The sequence below is a fragment of the Gigantopelta aegis genome, chromosome 7 (genome assembly GCF_016097555.1).
Source record: "Gigantopelta aegis isolate Gae_Host chromosome 7, Gae_host_genome, whole genome shotgun sequence".
Taxonomy (NCBI): Eukaryota; Metazoa; Mollusca; class Gastropoda; order Neomphalida; family Peltospiridae; genus Gigantopelta; species Gigantopelta aegis.
In genome coordinates, this window is record NC_054705.1 from 9,544,808 (window position 1) to 9,565,400 (window position 20,593).

The window sequence follows — 20,593 nt, forward strand, 5'->3', positions numbered from 1 at the left end:
ATTATAATTTATTTTCGCTGGATGGAACTAGGGCGTGCGGCTTTAAATGAATATAGCAATATACTTTTGGATAAAAAAGCAAAAATGTATATTAAATATCGTGGACTATACATACCAGTCCAAAAGCCTTGCCTCATAATCCCATTAAGGTTGCATTGTACTAAATGACGTAAATTGCAGGTCAGAGTTCAAGGAGTAGATGTGACTACAGCTTGATCGGTGGGTGTGCTATGACATATACCGTGTCAAACCTGTAGCTTTAATTACCTGAACAGTTATTACATTGATACCGTCTGGTACTTGGTTTTATCTGAGGTGGCAATAATAATAATAATAATAATAATAATAATAATAAAAACATTCGGCGGATCCGAAGATTGCCACTGTAAATAACCGGTTAATTGTTAACATTATATGTGACAGTAGAATCTCTTCGATGAATAATGAGCAGGAGACTAGGTACCACTCTGTATGAAATTCGATACCAGGCGTAATATTTGGGGAAAGATGTTTCATTTGATATGTATGTCACGAAATTTGTATCCTAAAGAAACAAAACACGAACTCAAAAACCATTTACTTCACGTCAACACCGTCAGCACTCTTCACCATGTGCGTTCATCATCGTTCTTATCAACCGCTACTTCAACCAACCACTGAAATACAACATACTATATTATGCTCGTTTTCCTTAATTGCCATAACTACAATTAATTTAACACATTCGTTTTACAATAACATTACACACAACTATTAAAAGGACAGTCCTGAGTTGCCATTGAAAGATGTATTCCGACTAATATAAAATAGTTTAACGTTTAAAATTACATATTAAATATTGTTTCTTCTTTAGAATATAGGTGTCTGTATATTCAGTGTTTCTTGTCCTATTATTTGTATGTAGCCCAAACTGGATTTGGTCTTCCAACAAATTCATACGTACGAAACAAATATATATATTGGGAAACGAAATGAAGTTTCAGCTAGTACAATACTGGGACGATCAGAAACATATTTAAATATACAGACACTGATATTTTATGCAGGAAAATGTATTTAATTCACATTTGTTGTCCTTGAAACGTGTGGTAGTCCGTAACATCTTAACAATGGCAGCAAACTCAGGATTGTCCCTTTGGCTGCAATTATACAACACTGTACAAAACTACAACACTAATCCAATATAATGAAACAGTCTTGCCACGCTTGTCTCGAACCCAGAGTAAATAGGGAGAAATACATTACAATATTTCTATACACACATTGTACTCTGTTACACTAAAACACTTTACAACTCTCTCCGCCAAATAAATCTTAGAAGAGACTAAAGTAGTGTCAGAAATAGAATAAAAATGGTCGATTATGTCTTTCATATTAAACTGACAAGTAAATACTGACACCTTACCTAATTTAACATTTACTTGTTTGGGCTCTCATTGATGTACAAGGAGGTGTTTACTCTTGAAATTAAAAGAAAGATGTCGGTTAACAGTTGATTTGTGCACTTTATTGGAACAGACTATAATCAATTTTGATCGACGTATCAATTTCATTGTTGTTACAATATGCGAGGGACCGTCTCTTATGACGGTTTACCCCTATTCCTCTCCAAAACAAAATATTTGTAGACATTTCTAAGTAACTTTTGAGCAAAACTGTCAAGAACCATTCTGAGTGTGTGCTCTATTTTACCAATATTAGATGTGCTATGCATTAAAGGTGCGATCTCCAAGTTGCATAATGACAGCTATTGCAAATATGTTATGTTTGTTTTTTAAATTAAATTTTGCTTTAAAATTTAAAGACTACACCTTCAACTACATGCCCATAAATGATTCTAACAAAATAATTTTTACTAGTAGAAAATATATTTTTATTAGAGAATCTTTATCACAAACAGATGCTCACATTTAACTATGATATAGCACCTTTAAGTGGTTGCAAGACTGTGTAAATTTCTAATGTACTTATATTGAATTTATATTCACTAAATATGTTGGTCATAATTAATAATTTATGCTGCAATTCAAACTACTCAGTTAACCTGCAGTTTTAACTTAACAGTTTGTTTAAGGAAAAATGAAACTGACACATGTCGATCAAAATTTGTTATAGTCCATTGCAATAAAGTGCACATTTCACCTGTTTACTGATATCTTTCTTTTAATTTTAATAGTAAACACCACCTTGTACATCAATGAGAGCTCAAACAAGTAAATTCTAAATTAGGTAGGTCAGTTTAATATGAAAGAAATAATCGACGAAAATCAGTTTTATTCTATTTCCGAGACTACTTTAGTAGCCTACATCGGGTTTCTGGTACTCGTTTAACATGACTATTCCCTCAAGAAGTGAAGTGAATTTGACGTGGACAAAATAAACATTTAGTGGAAAACCCACAAATAGAACCTGCGATGTCTGGATCGAAAACTAGGAGCCAAAAATAAAATTGTCAAATTGACTGCTCATCGGAAAATAAAGAAGTCACTTCTAAAAACTTAGACGGGCTGCCAAAAAAATAAACAAAAAATAACTTTGAATAGAGGCCAAAAGTTTTAAAGTCCAACATAGTCCTAATCGGGAGAAAATTGTTGACGGAAGTTTCTGTAACTCTAGCCGGTACATTTTCAATCCAGTTCACTTCAATTTATTTATTTGCCAAGGCTATTGCCTATAGGCATAAAAATAATTTGACATAATAAATTTCCATAATTACGAAAAAACAGCAACATTAGACAAACGGGTACATATGCATGTAACGTGGCATTGCGTCTATACTAATTAGTAAAATATGTAGTAATAGGTTAGGAACAACTGGAAAAGTGAAATAACCATTTGAGAATGGACACAGTTTAGAATTAATAAGTTAACTACGTTTGGTACATCAAAACGATTCACTTTCAAACTCTCCGGGGCGGGACGCAGCCCAGTGGTGAACGCGTTCGTTTGATGCGCGGTCGGTCTAGGATCGATCCCCGTCGGTGGACCAGTTGGGCTATTTCTCGTTCCTGCCAGTGCTCCACAACTGGTGTAACAAAGTCCGTGGTATGTACTCTCCTGTCTGTGGGATGGTGAATATAAAAGATCCCTTGTTGCTAATCGAAAAGAGTAGCCCATGAAGTGGCGACAGCATGTTTCGTCTTAATATCTGTGTGTTCCTTAACGACATGTCTGACGTCATATATCTGTAAATAAAATGTGTTGAGTGTGTCGTTAACTAAAATATTTCCTTCCTTCCTTCCTTGCTTTCAACCTCACAACGCATGCACAACACACTATTTCATGTCCATTCTTTGTACACGTCTGTCAATGATTATAAGCTGAGCTACTTCTAGCTTGTTATACTACACTGCTTTAACTACATACACTATACCAATACAGTACACAGCTCGATACATATACAATACTCCTAACATAATGACTATTTACACAATACTATAGTTGACTTGTGACAATCTGTTTTAAAACAACCTAACTCCTAATTTGTAATAGATAATTTGGTCTTTTAGTTATTGTTTTGTTTGAATTAAAATTTGTTATTTTTGCTGACTAAATGTGTTAATTTCATCTTTTGCACTAGACAAAGGATAACATATCATTTCTGCAAATATCTACTTGATCTGCCCACGTTCAGCCATCTATATTTCGCTAACGTTTGCAAACTATTTGGATCACTGTCTAACACAAAGACCTGTCCAGCGAACGTTTGGGACAAGCGATTGACAGAATTTAACTCGTACAAAACACCAATCTTAAAAAAAAGGGAAAAAAAAGAAAACAAACAAAAACAAAACAACAACGACAAAAGAAAAAAAACCAACCCGAAAAGAACAAATAAATCAAAAGATGAACAAACATGCACACATCGGGTTTAAGACGTTTATATTGTGGGTTCGTATATCAGCGCCAGTTCACTCTCTGGATGAAATAAAAGGTACGGAATGTACACGTACCTAACAACCCCCTCTCCAACAAGCGAGTTTCATATGGTAGAAAGTACATACTATGTGGCGACATTGAGTTCCTTATGATAGTAAGTGCCGAGGTATTTTTATAATAGCGAGTTGTTTGTGTGGTAAGAATGGGTTTCTTATATTAATAACTGCAGCTTTATTGGTGAAAATGCGTTCTTATGATAGGAAGTGCAGCTGTGTGGTGACAATGGATTTGTTATGATAGTAACTACAGGTAGTGTGTAAAACGCTTTTTTTTTTTGTTAAAATAGTAAGTCCAGGTTATGTAGTGACTGTGAGTCTCTTATGGTAGGAAGTCCAGATTATTATCCATATAGTTTAAGATATTCAGGGAAATATAACCAGTATGACCCACCTGTGTCATAATGATTTCAAGTGCATAACGCATGACGCCATTTTGTGAAGCGACGTCATAACTTAATGTGGGGAAAAAGGGGTTTTATGTAGTAGTAATGCAGCTATGTGGTGACAGTGGGTTATTTATGGTAGTAAGTGCAGTGTATATGGTGATAGTGGGTTTCCTATGGTACTAAGTTCAGTTTGTGAGTTGAGTTGCTTATAACAATAAGTACAGCTTATGTGATGACAGTGGGCTACTTGTGATAATAAGAGCAGTGTATGTGATGACAGTGGGATTCCTGTATCAAAATAATCCTTTACTTCAACCATGGTCAGGAAACGTACTGGAAAGTTGGCTGGAATGGTGGAAGAAAGATTTGATGGATGACAGACATATATATGACTTTTAATAATCCTTAACAGACCTAACGTGAAAAAACTAATTTGGACTATTGGGTGTTATGCAAATATGATTCAGAGAGTCGCGAATCAGAGATGCTCTGGGAAGCAGTTCCCTCCAGGCATCACTAACTGAGATGCCTCACACCTATTTTCACATTCCCCCGTTAATGAGCTCCCCTCACACGTTAAGAGTTTTGTTAGTAAAATGACCGCAGTGTAAATCATATCACTCTTCTTCTGTACAACGCAACCACTGAGACAGATGTGTTATGGGTCACCATAACTGTTTTATTATTATTATTATTATTATTATTATTATTATTATATTATGTTGGACAAGATGACTTGATGCTATTGGTAGTCTTGTCTGGTTAACGACGTTAGTTTTATTCAGAGATATCCGTTCAGAATGAGTAGCTGCATGGCCGACTTAATAAGGGAGACAACTATGTCTGAACCAAACCTGAGAGTAACTCTAGCAAAGTAGGATCCACTGATAAATCCATGGAAGATGGTACACTCATTTGGACTTGAAACATATTTGGACCGTATACACCAAACACTGGCATCAGTGGTTGTGATGTTTCGATGTTTGGTATCGAGTGAACCAGTGAGTTGGTGGTAACGTTGATAACATGGAGAGTTGAGTTGTCGGTATCAAGTAACAGCCCCAATGTGATGTTTAGCTTTGTGTTTGGTTTAAACACCGTCAAAGGATGGTCACACACGCGCCTTTTACTTGAGTACACCTTTAAACACAAACTGTGGTGGGTTTTACAGCTGTCCACACTAACACACCACGAGTGTTTGTTGCGTGCAATCTGGATCTCGTCATCACAATGCTCCTGTAGACAGAGACCAACTTGAGCTGCCACCTTATTTAATTCTGCTGAGGGCAGCGCCTTACAATCCAGTCTCGTCACCCAGAAGGAACACCCGAGTCCAGATAGAGGAGATCTGGCTGTAATACCTTTGAAACATTTCAGACTGTCTGGAGGAAGTTCTCCAGAATTGGGTGAATATTTGTTGGTCAGTAAACCACTTTCCGATATTTTGCAATATTTTCTGTTTCTCCTATTTTCTTCAAACTCTACTGTCGACACTGCAAGAAAACACAAGAATACACAGACAAGGAACACTAAGCATGAAACCCTACATTCTACTGTCGACACTGCAAGAAAAAGAAGAATACACACATTTGGAACACTAAGTATGATACTGTAAAATATATTGTCAGTTCTGCAAGGAAACAAGAATACACAGACTAAAAACACTAATCATGAAATGTATACGCTCTAGCTGCCAGTATTAATTAGTTTAAAATAAAACAAAAAACAAAAAACAAACAAACAAACAAACCAATAAGCCTAATTCAGCAGTATCCTTTATATAGTTAAAAACGAGTCATACTAAACAAAGGAAGTTAAGAGTTTATTTTGTTGAACAACACCACTAGATTACATTAATTTTTTAATTATCATCTATTGGATGTCAAACATTTGGTAATGTTTTTACATATAGCCTTAGAGAGGAAACGTGCTACATTTGTTCATTAGTAGGAAGAGATCTTGTATATGCACCATCCCACATATATAATAGTACATACCACGACCTTTGGTATACCAGTCGTGGTGCACTAGCTGGAATGAGAACCTAAACAGAAGTGTTACAGTAACAGGAACCACATTATTGTCAAGGAAACCATAGTTAATTGAGTGCTTACCATCTCCCGACCGCCGCAAGGAAGGACGGAAAAAAACGGTTTATTTAAAGACGCACTCAACACATTTTTATTGACGGTTATATGGCGTCGGACATATGGTTAAGGACCACACAGATATTGAGGGAGGAAACCCGCTGGCGCCACTTCATGGGCTACTCTTTTTGATTAGCATCAGATATTTATATGCACCATCCCATAGACAGAATAGCACATACCACGGCCTTTGATGTACCAGTCGTGGTGCACTGGCTGGAGCATAAAATAGGCCAATGGGCCCATATACGGGGATCGATCTGAAACCGACTGGGCTACGTACACCCCCCCCCCCCCCCCCCACACACACACACACACAGACACACAGACCGCCGGAACATACGTTACTCGTTACTGGCAAGAACACCGACAACAGAAATACAGATATAAAATGGTTTTCATTCAAACATTCAAACTATTCACCCCTTTACAACATTGAAACATTCGGTTTAATTTCACTAGTTTTACAGGGGACATACTTCATCCTACAATCTTAATATCTGTGTGGTCCTTAACCATAAGACTGACGTCATATAAAACGTAAATAAAACGTGGTGCGTGCGTCGTTTAAAACATTTCCTTCCTTCTTCATCCTGCAATCATATTATATTCGCAAACGTTTAAAACGGTGCGTATCATAAAAATATTTAAATGATATACATGTATACGTTACTAGAGTTACCCTTCTAAACAATCACTCTGAAACGTTACTAACATAAGATATAACTGCAAATACCATACTTCAACATAATAAAACTAAATGTCCTCCACACACAAGCTTAAAATAATTGTTTCTGTAGTTTGTTAATGCATCTCATTTCAAATCAACACCTGATGAAAAACATATTTGGTTGTCAATTCATTTTTTAAAATTATTATTATTATCAATTTTTTAATTTTTTTTACTATTCTTCCATAAGGTGGTCCGCGTTGCATGTAGAAGAATTCAGGACGTAAATTATCACTTAGTTTTGAACTACGCAGTCAACGGTAACGTAACTATGGATAACTTTTGCATCAAACTGAAAATATGTATTGCAGTTCGGCACTTAACTAAAAAACAACACTTTACAAAGCTCTGATATCTAACTTCACTGTGCGCGTATCCACCTATGTGCCAGTTTATTTAGAACACCAGTTTTCTTGTATGTTGCATTTAATATGGCCTTAAGGTTCGTATCGAATTAAATTAACATTGTGTTGGCAATGGCGTAGCCAGCATGAGGTAGACGTGGTGCTCACACACACACGCACACATACAGAGAGAGAGAGAGAGAGAGAGAGAGAGAGAGAGAGAGAGAGAGAGAGAGAGAGAGAGAGAGAGAGAGAGAGAGAGAGAGAGAGAGAGATACAGATATCTAAAGTAAAAAAGTAAAGTTGGTTTTATTTAACGTCGCCGCTAGTGCACATTGATTTTTTTATCTTATCATCGGCTATTGGACGTTAAACATATGGTCATTCTGACACTGTTTTATAGAGGAAACCCGCTGTCGCCACATAGGCTACTCTTTTACGACAGGCAGCAAGGGATCTTTTATTTGCGCTTCCCACAGGCAGGATAGCACAAACCATGGCCTTTGTTGAACCAGTTATGGATCACTGGTCGGTGTAAGTGGTTTACACCTACCCATTAAGCCTTGCGGAGCACTCATTCAGGGTTTGGAGTCGGTATCTGGATTAAAAATCCCATGCCTCGACTGGGATCCGAACCTAATACCTACCAGCCTGTAGACCGATGGCCTGCCACGACGCCACCGAGGCCGGTAGATATCTAAAGAGGAAAACATGATAGCACAAAAGACAGAAAAGTTACATTAATATTTTGCAAAATATAATTTGTAACTCGATTTTCGTCTTATCCATTATGGACAATAATACGATTAAAACTTAATATAAACTATGCATTAAAGTTTACATACACAATACATCTCTGTATTCTCCAGGTTTACCATCAATTCCTACAAGAATTTTTCTCATTAGTTCTTCATCTAAAACAAAATTTAAAAAAGGTGTTATTGAACAGCTTTTATCAAGTGCAAAACAACAAAAAACCCACAAATACAACATATAACTAGTGCTGAGATGTATACATAAATCGTTATCTATTAAGTTACACTCAGTTATACTCAAGGCAAATGCCATTGGGGAAAAAAACATCCCAAATCATGCATTCACAATGCTATAGGTATTATAATTTTTTCATATAAAATAATGTTTTCATAGATAATAAGCTTCTTATGAAAGGTACTCTGGAGGTGTTGCTGTGTTTATTAAACATGAATTAGCCAAATATTTTGTTAGGATATACGAAGAATGGGATAATTGTGTGTGTGTGTTTTTTGTTTTGGTTTTTGTTTTTGTTTCTGTCCCCCATCTGTAAACAATATATCTTTTATTTTAGGATGTGTATATATTTCGCTAAAAAAATGTATCCAATGTGTGAGAGTCAAGATAGTAATGGGATGGATGACCTTGAAGCACAACTATCTTGTATTAGAACAGAAAATGACTTTCACATTGGCATAACCTTAACAGGGGACTTTAATGCTTGTATTTGTTTAAATGAAGATTATATCGTGAAACATGAAGATGAGATAGACCTGTTAAATCTTGGAAACATGTATACAATAGACACATTTTGTGAACCTAGATTCTCACAAGTTTTAACTGTTAATAAGTTTAGTTTAACTCTACTAGAAATGTGCAAGGCGTATGGGATGTGTTGTAAATGGCAGGAAACCTGGAGATACACATGGTTCATTTACATGTATTAGCAATAACGGAACAGGTCTGGTTGATTATTTTATTGTGTCTTCTCTATACTGAATTTAGTAAATGATATGTAGTTCATTCTAGAACGGAGTCTGATCATCTCCCAGGTTCCCGTGTTTTAACATTTACAGAAACTGGTCATAGTAAGTGTATTGTTCCAGAAGTGGTAGTTACAGAACCAGTAGTTAAGATATAAGTGGTCTGATGATAGTTTTTAAAACATTCAATTAGAGCTTCACTTGGATAGGGCACCGGTTGTCTTTGATTCATGTGATCACTTAGTACAAATAGATGTCAATGTTGCCACTGATTCATTAACTGATTTAGTGTGTGTTGCTGGAGATCATATGAAACATAGATTTTTCCATTATTATAAAGGAACATAATTTAGGACAGCCTGTTTGGTATGATAGAGATTGTTGTGAAACTAAACAAAATAAATATTGCTTATTAAATATGCTTAGGAAGTGCCTAATTAATACAAATGTGACAGCTTATAATAATTCTAAGAGATGTTTTCGTAAATCATGTAACGATAATAAAATATTGTATAACCACAGTATTATAAGTACTGCTTATTCTGCTGTTAAAGAAAAGGATGGTCAAACATTCTGGGAAAAGGAAAAGTCGCTATTATTTTGCAAAATCTAGAGTAGTATGATTCAATTTCAAAACCTTGCTTAATCCTAGTGTTTTTCATGGTTTAACTTTTGATTATGAGGTAAATGATTTACATTTAATTCTACTTTGATGCTATTATTGATGAAGAAGTAAGAAGTGCTATAAAATCACTAAAGATAGGTAAAAGCGCAGTTTTATATGTTGTGCCATCCGAGAATTTTAAGAATGCATTATTTATTATTTCATATATAAAGATGTTATTTAATATTGTTTTAAATAGTGATACGTTCCCAGATTCTTGGAATGTGGGATTAATTATTCTATTGTTTAAGATCGAAGATATTACAGATCCAAATAATTGTAGAAGTATGCCACTATTAAATATTATTGGAAATATATTTACTTCTAATTTGCAAACTAGGGTTAGGACTTGGCTTGAATTTAATCATAGTATCCATGAAGCACCGGCAGGTTTCTACAACAGATCACTTCAGGTGGTGTGCCAAAAATACGTTAGAAAACGTGGACATCGATTTCATGTTGCTTTTATTGATCTTCGCAAAGCCATTGACTGATAGATAGGAAATAAGTTGCTGTATATGTTGTATTGAGGGGTATTCGAGGTAAACCATTTAACATTTTAAAAGATGTATGAAAAGGTAAAAGCTTGTGTTAGAGTAAAGAATGTTAGGATATATCCCTTTACAACATCTAGTGGTGTCCGTCAAGGGTTTATGTTATGTCTAGTTTTGTTTATAATTTTTATTAATGAATTTATAAATGAGATGAATAATAATAATTTTAGAGGAATTTGGTGTATGAAAATATTAAAGATATACCAATGCTTCTTTTTGTTGATGATGGTGTACTTATTGATGACACAGTAATAGGTTTGAAAAAAAAAAAGTTTGATGTGCTAAGGTCTCACTACACAGATCACTTCCGGGTGAGAGTTCATCATTCATCCACTATAGATCCTAATTGTGACACACGTTATGGTTCACATATTCACTTCTAGGAAATGGTGAAGAATGAAAACAATATGTATTTTAATGGTAAGCCTTCTGGCTGTATTTTGTCCATGTTGTTATGTAATATTGTGCACTGGCCTTTGGGATATGGCTATATAGCGCAGGAGACAGATGGAGTGAATCGTTTAATGAATCACCCTGTTCGGACCGGTACTTCAGCCAGATGAGGTCATATAGCAAAAAACTGAGACGGAAATGTTCTCAATTTTGGAGTGAAAATAAATGCTTATACAATGTATATTTGCAATGGTGTATGTTGTTAGTGCCAATGAGAACCCGTTCTATTGGCAATCCTCATTTGAAGTTGGTCAATTTAACATGCGTTTCAATGGCAGATGACATCTGTGTAGTGAGACCTAAATAAGTTTTGTGTAAAATGTGGATAAGAAGTTAATGTTGATAAATCTAATATAATTGTATTTACAAATCGTGGGTACTTAAGACGAAATGAGAAGTGGTTTTATAAGGGCATTCAGTTAACAACTGTGTCATATTGTAAGTATTATGGTATAACATTCTCTTCTCGTTTGAAATAGTCTAAGGCTTGCGAGACTATCTATTCAAGAGAATATTTTTACTTGCGAGACTATCTATTCAGGAGACTATTTTTACTTTATTTAAAAGATACCCTACATTATCATATAGTATTGTCCAGAATACATTTGATACTAAATTATTTTACTGTATGGTTCTGAAATATGGGGATTTGTTGAGAATCGATCAAATAAGAACAAAGTAATTTTTAAAAAGGTATTTAGGAGTTTCAACGAGAGTATCATCAAATGTTGTACTTGGGGAAATAGGTAGAGATCATTTGTGTGTGAAATTGTATACTTTAGTCGTTGTATAAAATATTGGTGTAAATAGTTACATGTGGATTCATCCAGATATCCCAAAGCTTGTTATGATATGTTGAAATGTCATGATGAAACTGGCAAAATTAATTGGGTATCACATATAAAAACACTGTTGTTTCAAACAGAATGTTGCTGTGTTTGGATTGCTTAAGAATATGGCAGTATCAAGTTATGTATGTCCAGCTTTGTACAGAGATGTAAAGACATTCATTTTCAACACTGGCATGCTAAAATTAATTCTTCTCATTTTTAAAGGCATATTCTTCTTGTAAATCTATTTTAAAAACAGAAAAGCATATATTATATTTGTCACAATATAAGGATCTCTTGAGAATGTTTTCTAAATTTAGGTGTTTGCCACATAACTTATGAGTACAGAAAAGCAGATATAATCCTGTAATAGAAAGAAATGAAACTATCTGTATGAAGTGTAATCTCAGTCAAGTGGAAGATGAACATAATTTTCTTTTAGTATGTCCATATTATGGTTTAAGCAGGAAATATTTCATGTCAGAATAGTTCATAGTAAATCCTGCAAGAGAAATTTTTTTTTATTGATTTCCACCAAAAATATAACGTGTGTTAAACTAATAGCCTTGTTTTCAAAGACATCTGCCCATTTAAATAGAATTGTATGGAATTTTAGATGTGAACTCTACTAGAAGATTGAGTACAGAAACCACGAAAGATTCAATACTTTTTACATATATGGACAGTATATCTCTTTTAACAAATAATATTCAGTGCATCGGTTGATAAGCACTTTTGATAATGAAATCAATAATATTTACCCTGTTTTCTGCTGTGAAAGACAAATCTGTCATCATACAGTTGACGGCCATCGATACTGATAGACGTTTTGTGAATACCCACAGTGTTTGGCGTGTACTGGAGTCTTCCATTAATAGATGCAACACTCTTCAATTTATGTTCATGTTGTTGTTTTTCCTCAAGAGGTTGGATGGCTGCCTGTATCACAGTTGGGTTGTTTTGTTTTTTATCTTCTGTTGAAAGCAAAGTGACTTTTAAGACGGTTGAGTTTTCCCCTGTGGTTGCGTCCATCAACTCAATGCATGGCCTTAGTTCTAACTTGTCATCCAGGATTGCTGTTTGTAAGAGTTTATCAGTCTGTTCAAATATTGTTAGATCAGTGTTGATTTTCCTCCATCTTCAGTTCAGGTAGTTTTGGTGTTTTTATCAGAGTCTTCATTTCGTTTTCAAGAACCTGAGACAGTTCAATGAATTCCACCTGTCGTAAAAACTGCAAAGCCTGTTGACAATGTAGAATACGCTCTGCCGTGACGCCTTGCGACTGTGCAATTGATTCCATTAGCTCGCTCATCTGGGCTTTTTGTTGGGAAACCTTTGATGTAACATCTTCTTTTAAGTGTGTTGCGATTTCCTTAACTTTGGCAATGATTCTGTTACTCTTTTCATCGATGTCGCTCAAAATATTTTGTTCTGTGACATTTATGTTTGGTTATTTACTGCTAAGCTTTCCAAATGTGTCTTGCATTTCTCACCTGATATCTGTAAATCTTTCAAACCTAATCTTGATTAATTCTTTTTTCTCATTATAAACATCTTTCAGATTACAAATCTCGTGGTCTCTATGGGAGACAAGAACACAGGTGGGACACACGGCTGTTGAGCAAGCCTTGCAAAAAATCTCCAACTTAGAATTCTCGTGATTTGTACACATCTCTTTCTGCAGGAAGTACTCATCTTGAGCCATGTTCACCAGTTCTTTTATGAGAACCGTCTTGTGGTGTTTTGAAATTGTGAATTTGTTGTGGCAGGATGCACATACGTTACACATGTACTCCTGGCAGTCAATACAGCGAGACGTTGCTGTGGATTCATTGGGGCAGTCGTGACATTTTATCTCGCCTCTTTTGTTTTTCAATGCAATGTATTCAACTAAATTGCTCAGTACCTTGTTTTGTTGAAATGTCGCCTCGATGGAATTGCGTACAGGCCACACATGTCGACAGTTCGGACACGTCACTCCTTGTGGTTTCTTCCAGAGTGACACTAAACACTGACAACAAAACGAGTGGTGACACGGGAGAATGCGCGGACATTTCTCTCCATCGTTGAAATAATCCAGGCAAATCTCGCATGTTACGAATTCATCCTTTATTTCCAGAATAGGGACATGTGAGCTTTCAGCCATTGTGCAATGAATATATCAACACCTTGCTTCAACTACAGCATGAAACAATGAGAAGTGAACCTTGCTTGGTTGCTTGGATGTGTAACATTCCCAGCTCCTCCGTCATAATCTAAAAGTTCGAGAAGACATTCAGTAATTAATGACTATTTTCATAGATTTAAATAAGAACAATATTAATGAGAATACACACGCGCGCGAGCATACACACAATATACAGTATACAGTGAGGGGATTCCGGTTTAGAGGGGGTCCGGTGTTGAGGGCACCGGACCCCCTCTAAACCGGAATCCCCTCAAAACAGGACGTTTTCCACGGTCCCGTGATTTACGCCACTTTTAGCACTAAATTGTATCCCTCTAAACCGGAAACCCCTCTAAACTGAACACCGGACAAACAATTCGGTCCCAATGTGTCAATTTAGTGTAAATCGTCCACATGAAAACCGAATGACCAAACCGCTGCCAGTCAATGTGGCGCCATTAATTGCTCTTAATGTTACTCCAGCCGGATTACCTGTCTGCGAACACATAATGTGCACATGCTCGGGTTCGCTATTAGGTTGGCAAAATGTCAATAAACATTAACAAAAAACCCATCGCCAGCGTAGATATTTAATTTACACAAGCACTGGGTTGTTTACGATAAGCCGAGTTCGGGTTTGGGTTACATGTTTCAAGTCATGATGGTGATTTACGGTCTATCTATTCCTTCACAAACGTGTAACATGATTTGCTTCAAAGATCGACAAAAATAACAATGAATTTAATTCACGGTCTTCCTATCGTGTTTTGTTGCTCTTTTAAAAACATTTATTTAGCCAAATAAAGAGTAAACAAAAGTAACGTTGGCTTTACATGGTCGAACAGATGTTAGTAACATTTTATTTTCATATCGATTTTCAACATGACAAAAAGACCAGCTAAACGTCGCCGTGTTGAACTATCACACGATTATAAGCTTTAAATAATTAAAAGTTTCGAAATTAAACGTAAACCAACGTTACGATTTCTGGGTGAAAACTTTAGTATTGGAAATTCAGCAGTTGCAGACATTATCAAGAAGCGAGAGGTTTATAAAGCAGAATTTGCAAAGATCATTAGCAAAAATAAACGATAAGCGGAACTATTTAATGGGAAGGTAGTTACGTAAATGCAGACCCCTGAAAACTGTGCACCTCTAAAAACCGGACATTTTATTTGGTCCCATGGATGTCCGGTTTAGAGGGTTTCACTGTATATCTATAGATAAATAGATAGATAGATAGATAAATAGTCCAACCTGTCCTAGCGGTCACCTGTAATCATCGGTCACTTGCCCTAAGCGGCCAGCGGCCACCTAAATCGGATCCCAAATCGCTAAAATACCTGTATTAAGCGGCCATACTAAATGTTTACTGTTATACAAAAGGGGTATTTTAAAAACAGAGATAAGATGCAGCAAATAACCGATGTTCACACCTTCAGAAATACTAGTACCCATTCAGTCCCGACATCTCTACTGTGTATCAGTTAAGAAAGTATGGCTGCAATGCATCTAATTGTCCTCCACATATATAATGGGTTTAAGGAGTGAAGAGCTGGTAGTCTTAGAGCTGTTAATATAGCGAGTATGATCATCGTCCCCAACTTGACATATAGAAAGGGTTTACTGAAGGAGAGAAGAGCCGGTAGTCTTAGAGCTGTTAATATAGCGAGTGTGATCCTCGTTCCCCACTTGACATATAGAAAGGGTTTAAGGAGTGAAGAGCCGGTAGTCTTAGAGCTGTTAATATAGCGAGTGTGATCCTCGTCCCAACTTGACATATAGAAAGGGTTTAAGGAGTGAAGAGCCGGTAGTCTTAGAGCTGTTAATATAGCGAGTGTGATCCTCGTCCCAACTTGACATATAGAAAGGGTTTACTGAAGGAGAGAAGAGCCGGTAGTCTTAGAGCTGTTAATATAGCGAGTGTGATCCTCGTCCCAACTTGACATATAGAAAGGGTTTAAGGAGTGAAGAGCCGGTAGTCTTAGAGCTGTTAATATAGCGAGTGCGACCATCGTCCCCCACTTGACATATAGAAAGGGAAGAAAAAAAAAGAAAAAAATGTTTTATTTAACGACGCACTCAACTCATTTTATTTACGGTTATATGGCGTCAGACATATGGTTAAGGACCACACAGATTTTGAGGGGAAACCCGCTGTCGCCACTACATGGGCTACTCTTTCCAATTAGCAGCAAGGGATCTTTTATTTGCGCTTCCCACAGGCAGGATAGCACAAACCATGGCCTTTGTTGAACCAGTTATGGATCACTGTTCGGTGCAAGTGGTTTACACCTACCCATTGAGCCTTGCGGAGCACTCACTCGGGTTTTGGAGTCGGTATCTGGATTTAAAAATCCCATGCCTCGACTGGGATCCGAACCCAGTACCTACCAGCCTGTAGACCGATGGCCTGCCACGACGCCACCGAGGCCGGTAGAAAGGGAAGAGCAGGTATGTGTATCGATTAACAGTATTAAATAGCTTGAGCGGGGATGGGGGGTCGATCCCGGAACCTTAAATGCAATGACTAACCAGGATTTTCTGTTTCTTGGGGCTGTTAATATAGCGAGTGTGATCTCGTCCCACACATGACATGTCGTTGCTATTCGATTGACGCAAACCAAATATACAAATAAACAAATAACTAAAATTAAAATAAAATAAAATAAACAACCTAGAGCTTTAAAAATAAGTTACCTTATTTCCAGTAGTCCGTCCATGGTGAGTGGAGTTTATCCTCTACTAAAGTAGTAGTAGCGCTTTCCGTTTCTCTCTAAGACATGGTTTATTCTGATTACAGCTTAGCCAATATTCCGTACATGGCCAGTCATTCTCGTTGTGTGCATGTAAACTACTTTGTTAATATTACTCCGCCAAAGCTAGTAAGTTCCAATTCCACATCTAATTTAGGTCACAACATAATATATTTCAGTATTTTGTTTTATATAAATCGCTGCATTAAATTCTATAATCTTCGCAGATTGCATCGTGGGCGATTAACAGACCTCGAATACTTTTGAAAATCACTAAAGTTTATTTAATGTAGTGTCTTTCTAACTTGTATTGTGGTGCGAGTGTTACAATAAACATGGGCACCAACGTGTGCTACCTAGCGCTATTCATTACATTACCCCACAAACGCAACCTTCCCTGACGATAAACGTGACAAGAATCAAGTGAAGTATGTTTTTTAAGAAACTAAATCTTTACGCTATTAATTTGTTTCCTGCCCGTAGATGTGCTGAAGCGCGTGTGCAGGAATGTATGCATGGGCGGGGCTCTATCCTGCGGCGAGCCACGTTTATACGTATATGGGTGTCATGCTTCACAGGAAAATTTATTGAATAAAAGATAACATTTGCTTAAGCGAGGGAGGGGGATCGATCCCGGAACCACAAATGCAATGAATAACCAGTATTTTTTTTTTGGGGGGGGGGGGGGGGGGGGGGGGGGGGGGGGGGGGGGAGAGGGGTTCCCACATTGTCTACACATTGTATTGTGGGGCGATAGACCAATAAAAAAGGTTGTGGGGACTGGAGCGGGGCCAAAAACCCTATAACCTCCCGGGTCATGCTAATGCTCAAGCGCTGGGTAATTGTGTAGGGTCAGACGTAGCCCAGTGGTACAGTGCTCGCTAGAAGCCCGGTCGGTCTGGGATCACATTATATGTGCGAGTTTGCTTACATTGATGCAACAATCTGAATTGAATTAACCTAGCGAACATTCCTTGGTTTCTTTATTACTATATATTGGCGAAGGCGGGGGTGGGGATGGGTCAATTCCCGCCAATCCAACATTTTTTATATGTACCGGTCGCCCTATAACACGGCACAGTGACTCATGTGGGTTCCTCATCCCAATGTGGGTGTCCCACTCCCCTCCCCCACCAACCCAAACAATATAAAATACTGGCTACGCCAATGCCGACGCCCCCTTTTTATTTTTGGCGGACCGTTAAAAAATGCGCCCAATTTCCTTCATTCAAACTGCGCACCCTGTCCCTTTGGCATTAATCCTACAGGACATTCTAAATTCCACAGCACCAAAACCAACTCCCCTCCTCCGGTCGGGCTGCTGTTGCTCTCCGACCCACCCAAAACCTTTCCTGTCCTGGACGGAGGAGCTGGCCGAGGCCGACACCTGCGCCCATAAGAGGCGTGCGCTACAACAGCTTGTTCCGAATGTGCACGTTGAACCCTAATGCTGACGCATCCCACCTCCTACTTAGTCGGTCCCGACAAAGAGCCTATTAAAAAACAAAAACAATCAATCACTTACCTCTAATGATATATTCTCTCAACATTTGCAGGAACTACTGCAACAGAACAGCACAGTAGTTAGATGTCATCAGTAGGTAGTAGTCGATCCATGCATATATTTTATATTTATACACATTTAAAATAAATATGATTATAAATGCCAAACAGCGATTAAACTACATTCAGACGAATGTGCGTTTTATCGCTTTGACATCAATAAGCATATTTAAAACGCAAAAGCATTGTCGACGTTTTTATGGCAACGCCTTCGGCAATTTTCGTAACAAAAACAACCCAAACAAACCCGATTTGACAGTAAACTAGAAAAGAAAGAAATGTTTTATTTAACGACGCACTCGACACATTTTTATTTACGGTTATATGGCGTCAAACATATGGTGAAGGACCATACAGATAATGAGAGAGGAAACCCGCTGTCGCCACTTCATGGGCTACTCTTTCCGATTAACAGCAAGGGATCTTTTATATGCATCATCCCACAGACAGGGTAGTACATACCACTGCCTTTTGATATACCAGTCGTGGTGCACTGGCTGGAACGTGAAATAGCCCAATGGGCCCACCGACGGGGATAGATCCCAGACCGACTGCGCATCGAGCGAGCGCTGTACCACTGGGCTACGTCCCGCCCCCGACAGTAAACTGTCCCGACAAATCAACACAACACACCTAATATGAAAGCTTCGAAACGACCATGAAAACATTGCAAGGATGTGTGGTACACGAACCAGTATTACACCGAATAATATAATGAATTAAATCAACAAAAAACATTTGAAAACATTATCACAGATGCTTATATAACGGTTTTAAAATATCCAAGATACTGAACATGTGCTGAATTCGCCACTCGAAAGGAAACCCATGAGAATGTTTCCACCCCTGCAATGATCTACCGTATAACCGGAAATTTTCGTGGTCTTAATTTTTTGTGGTTTGGGGTTGATTTTTTCAAATATTTTCAAGGATTTATATTTTCGATGCGGACTACTTACCCTCGAAACCCACGAAAATAAAAATCCTCGAAAATTTCCGGTTATACGGTATATCATCATAATATCGGCTACTTAATAAATATTGCTGATCGGGACCGAACGTTGTTCGATCTTTTTCCGTCGGATCTGAAAGTACTTCTGTATTGTCGATGTCATTGCCCGCCTTAAGACAAGACTAGTGCTCCACCTATTTGGGGACTTTTTGAAATCCAACACCGATGCCTGTGGCATTTTAGCAGTAGTTTGCTTTTGCAACTGATCTACCGCTTTTGTTTTCGAGCTGCCGTCCTCCCCACACCCACCCATATCAGACAGGTTTTTATATTTTGGTTTAAGTGGCCAAGTAATATGGGTGTTGGGTGTGCTGCTGCAGCATGTGGTGTTGACCTTTCCACAATCTTCCTGGCTTCCTGAAACGACAAACGCTTTTCAACAGTTATCTGTTGGACCTCAATTGCTTGCTTGCTTCCATCTTGGACATTCACGTGAATACGGAACACGTTTCCCTTTACAGTCAGAGCCGGTTTATCCTAGTAACACATCTAGCACGTTCTACGGGCCCAGCGGTGATGTGCACATTTAATAGAATACGTGTTACGGTAAGCAAAGCACAACCTGCAAATGAGCACTGAAGTCCTACTTCCTTAGACACCATGCACCAGTATATCAGAGGTAACCCTAACAGCTTCAGCCCGACTTCGTACAATTTAGACGTGATGAGAAATGTGGAAAAATGTAAGATATTTGCACAAACACCCACCCACCCAATTTAGCAGTTGTTTTGACTGTTCCACGATCATTTTTCTATATTTTATATAATATAGGAACCAATATACAATGAGCAGATAACTGAAATGATAACCAATTGTTTTTCATTTTATTTAACCTTGTTTAAAGGAGACCGTAACCTATCACAGCCATCCTCTCCAATGGTTTTATACATTTTAAAACAGTTTGGGACAGATGGTTCAACTGGCATACCGAGATACCCAGCCTTGAAGGTATCTCAAGTAAGTGCTCTACCGACAAACGTCTAGTATATCCACCCCACAACACATTGTTAAAGATAGATTTCCTGTACAACACAACATTAAACTTTCATATTATCAACACGAGTAGTCACAACCTCCTCTGTTTAAGCTAAAATGCGTCAGACTGGTGCATGTGCAGTAATTTATGTGGTCGAAGGTTGAGATAGGAGGGTACGTCATACTACCCCGTAAAATATATTGTTTCGGGGTTGGGGGGGGGGAAAAGGGGTTCGACCCCTGAAATCTCCCAGACCATTATTACGCACAGGTCGTTACAAAACGGAATACACAGCATATGTTAACAGTTCACTTCAGACAAAACAAAAGGAACACAA

At 37.6% G+C, this 20,593-nt stretch overlaps 2 protein-coding genes across 2 annotated transcripts; both read right to left on the reverse strand.

Annotated features, from left to right (window-relative positions):
- Positions 1-3,980: 3,980 nt before the first annotated feature.
- LOC121377240 lies at positions 3,981-12,888 on the reverse strand. Its single transcript, XM_041505151.1, has 3 exons — positions 12,544-12,888; positions 8,391-8,459; positions 3,981-5,817 (listed from the first exon to the last, which is right to left on the reverse strand). The coding sequence occupies exons 1-3, from the start codon at positions 12,812-12,814 to the stop codon at positions 5,162-5,164; spliced, it is 996 nt and encodes a 331-aa protein (XP_041361085.1). The 5' UTR covers positions 12,815-12,888; the 3' UTR covers positions 3,981-5,161.
- Positions 12,889-13,100: 212 nt separating this feature from the next.
- LOC121377241 (E3 ubiquitin-protein ligase TRIM56-like) lies at positions 13,101-16,762 on the reverse strand. Its single transcript, XM_041505152.1, has 2 exons — positions 16,650-16,762; positions 13,101-14,037 (listed from the first exon to the last, which is right to left on the reverse strand). The coding sequence occupies exon 2, from the start codon at positions 13,926-13,928 to the stop codon at positions 13,272-13,274; it is 657 nt and encodes a 218-aa protein (XP_041361086.1). The 5' UTR covers positions 13,929-14,037; positions 16,650-16,762; the 3' UTR covers positions 13,101-13,271.
- Between the last annotated feature and the right edge of the window lie 3,831 nt (positions 16,763-20,593).

Excerpts from the sequence above, each read along its gene's own strand:
- LOC121377240 (XM_041505151.1), bottom strand. The coding sequence starts at position 12,814 with ATGGACGCAACCACAGGGGAAAACTCAACCGTCTTAAAAGTCACTTTG. Across the intron at positions 8,460-12,543 it reads CTTTCACAGCAGAAAACAGG|ATGAAGAACTAATGAGAAAA; the intron begins GTAAATATTATT and ends ATTTTGTTTTAG. Across the intron at positions 5,818-8,390 it reads AGAATACAGAGATGTATTGT|TGTCGACAGTAGAGTTTGAA; the intron begins GTATGTAAACTT and ends GTTTTCTTGCAG.
- LOC121377241 (XM_041505152.1), bottom strand. The coding sequence starts at position 13,928 with ATGGCTGAAAGCTCACATGTCCCTATTCTGGAAATAAAGGATGAATTC.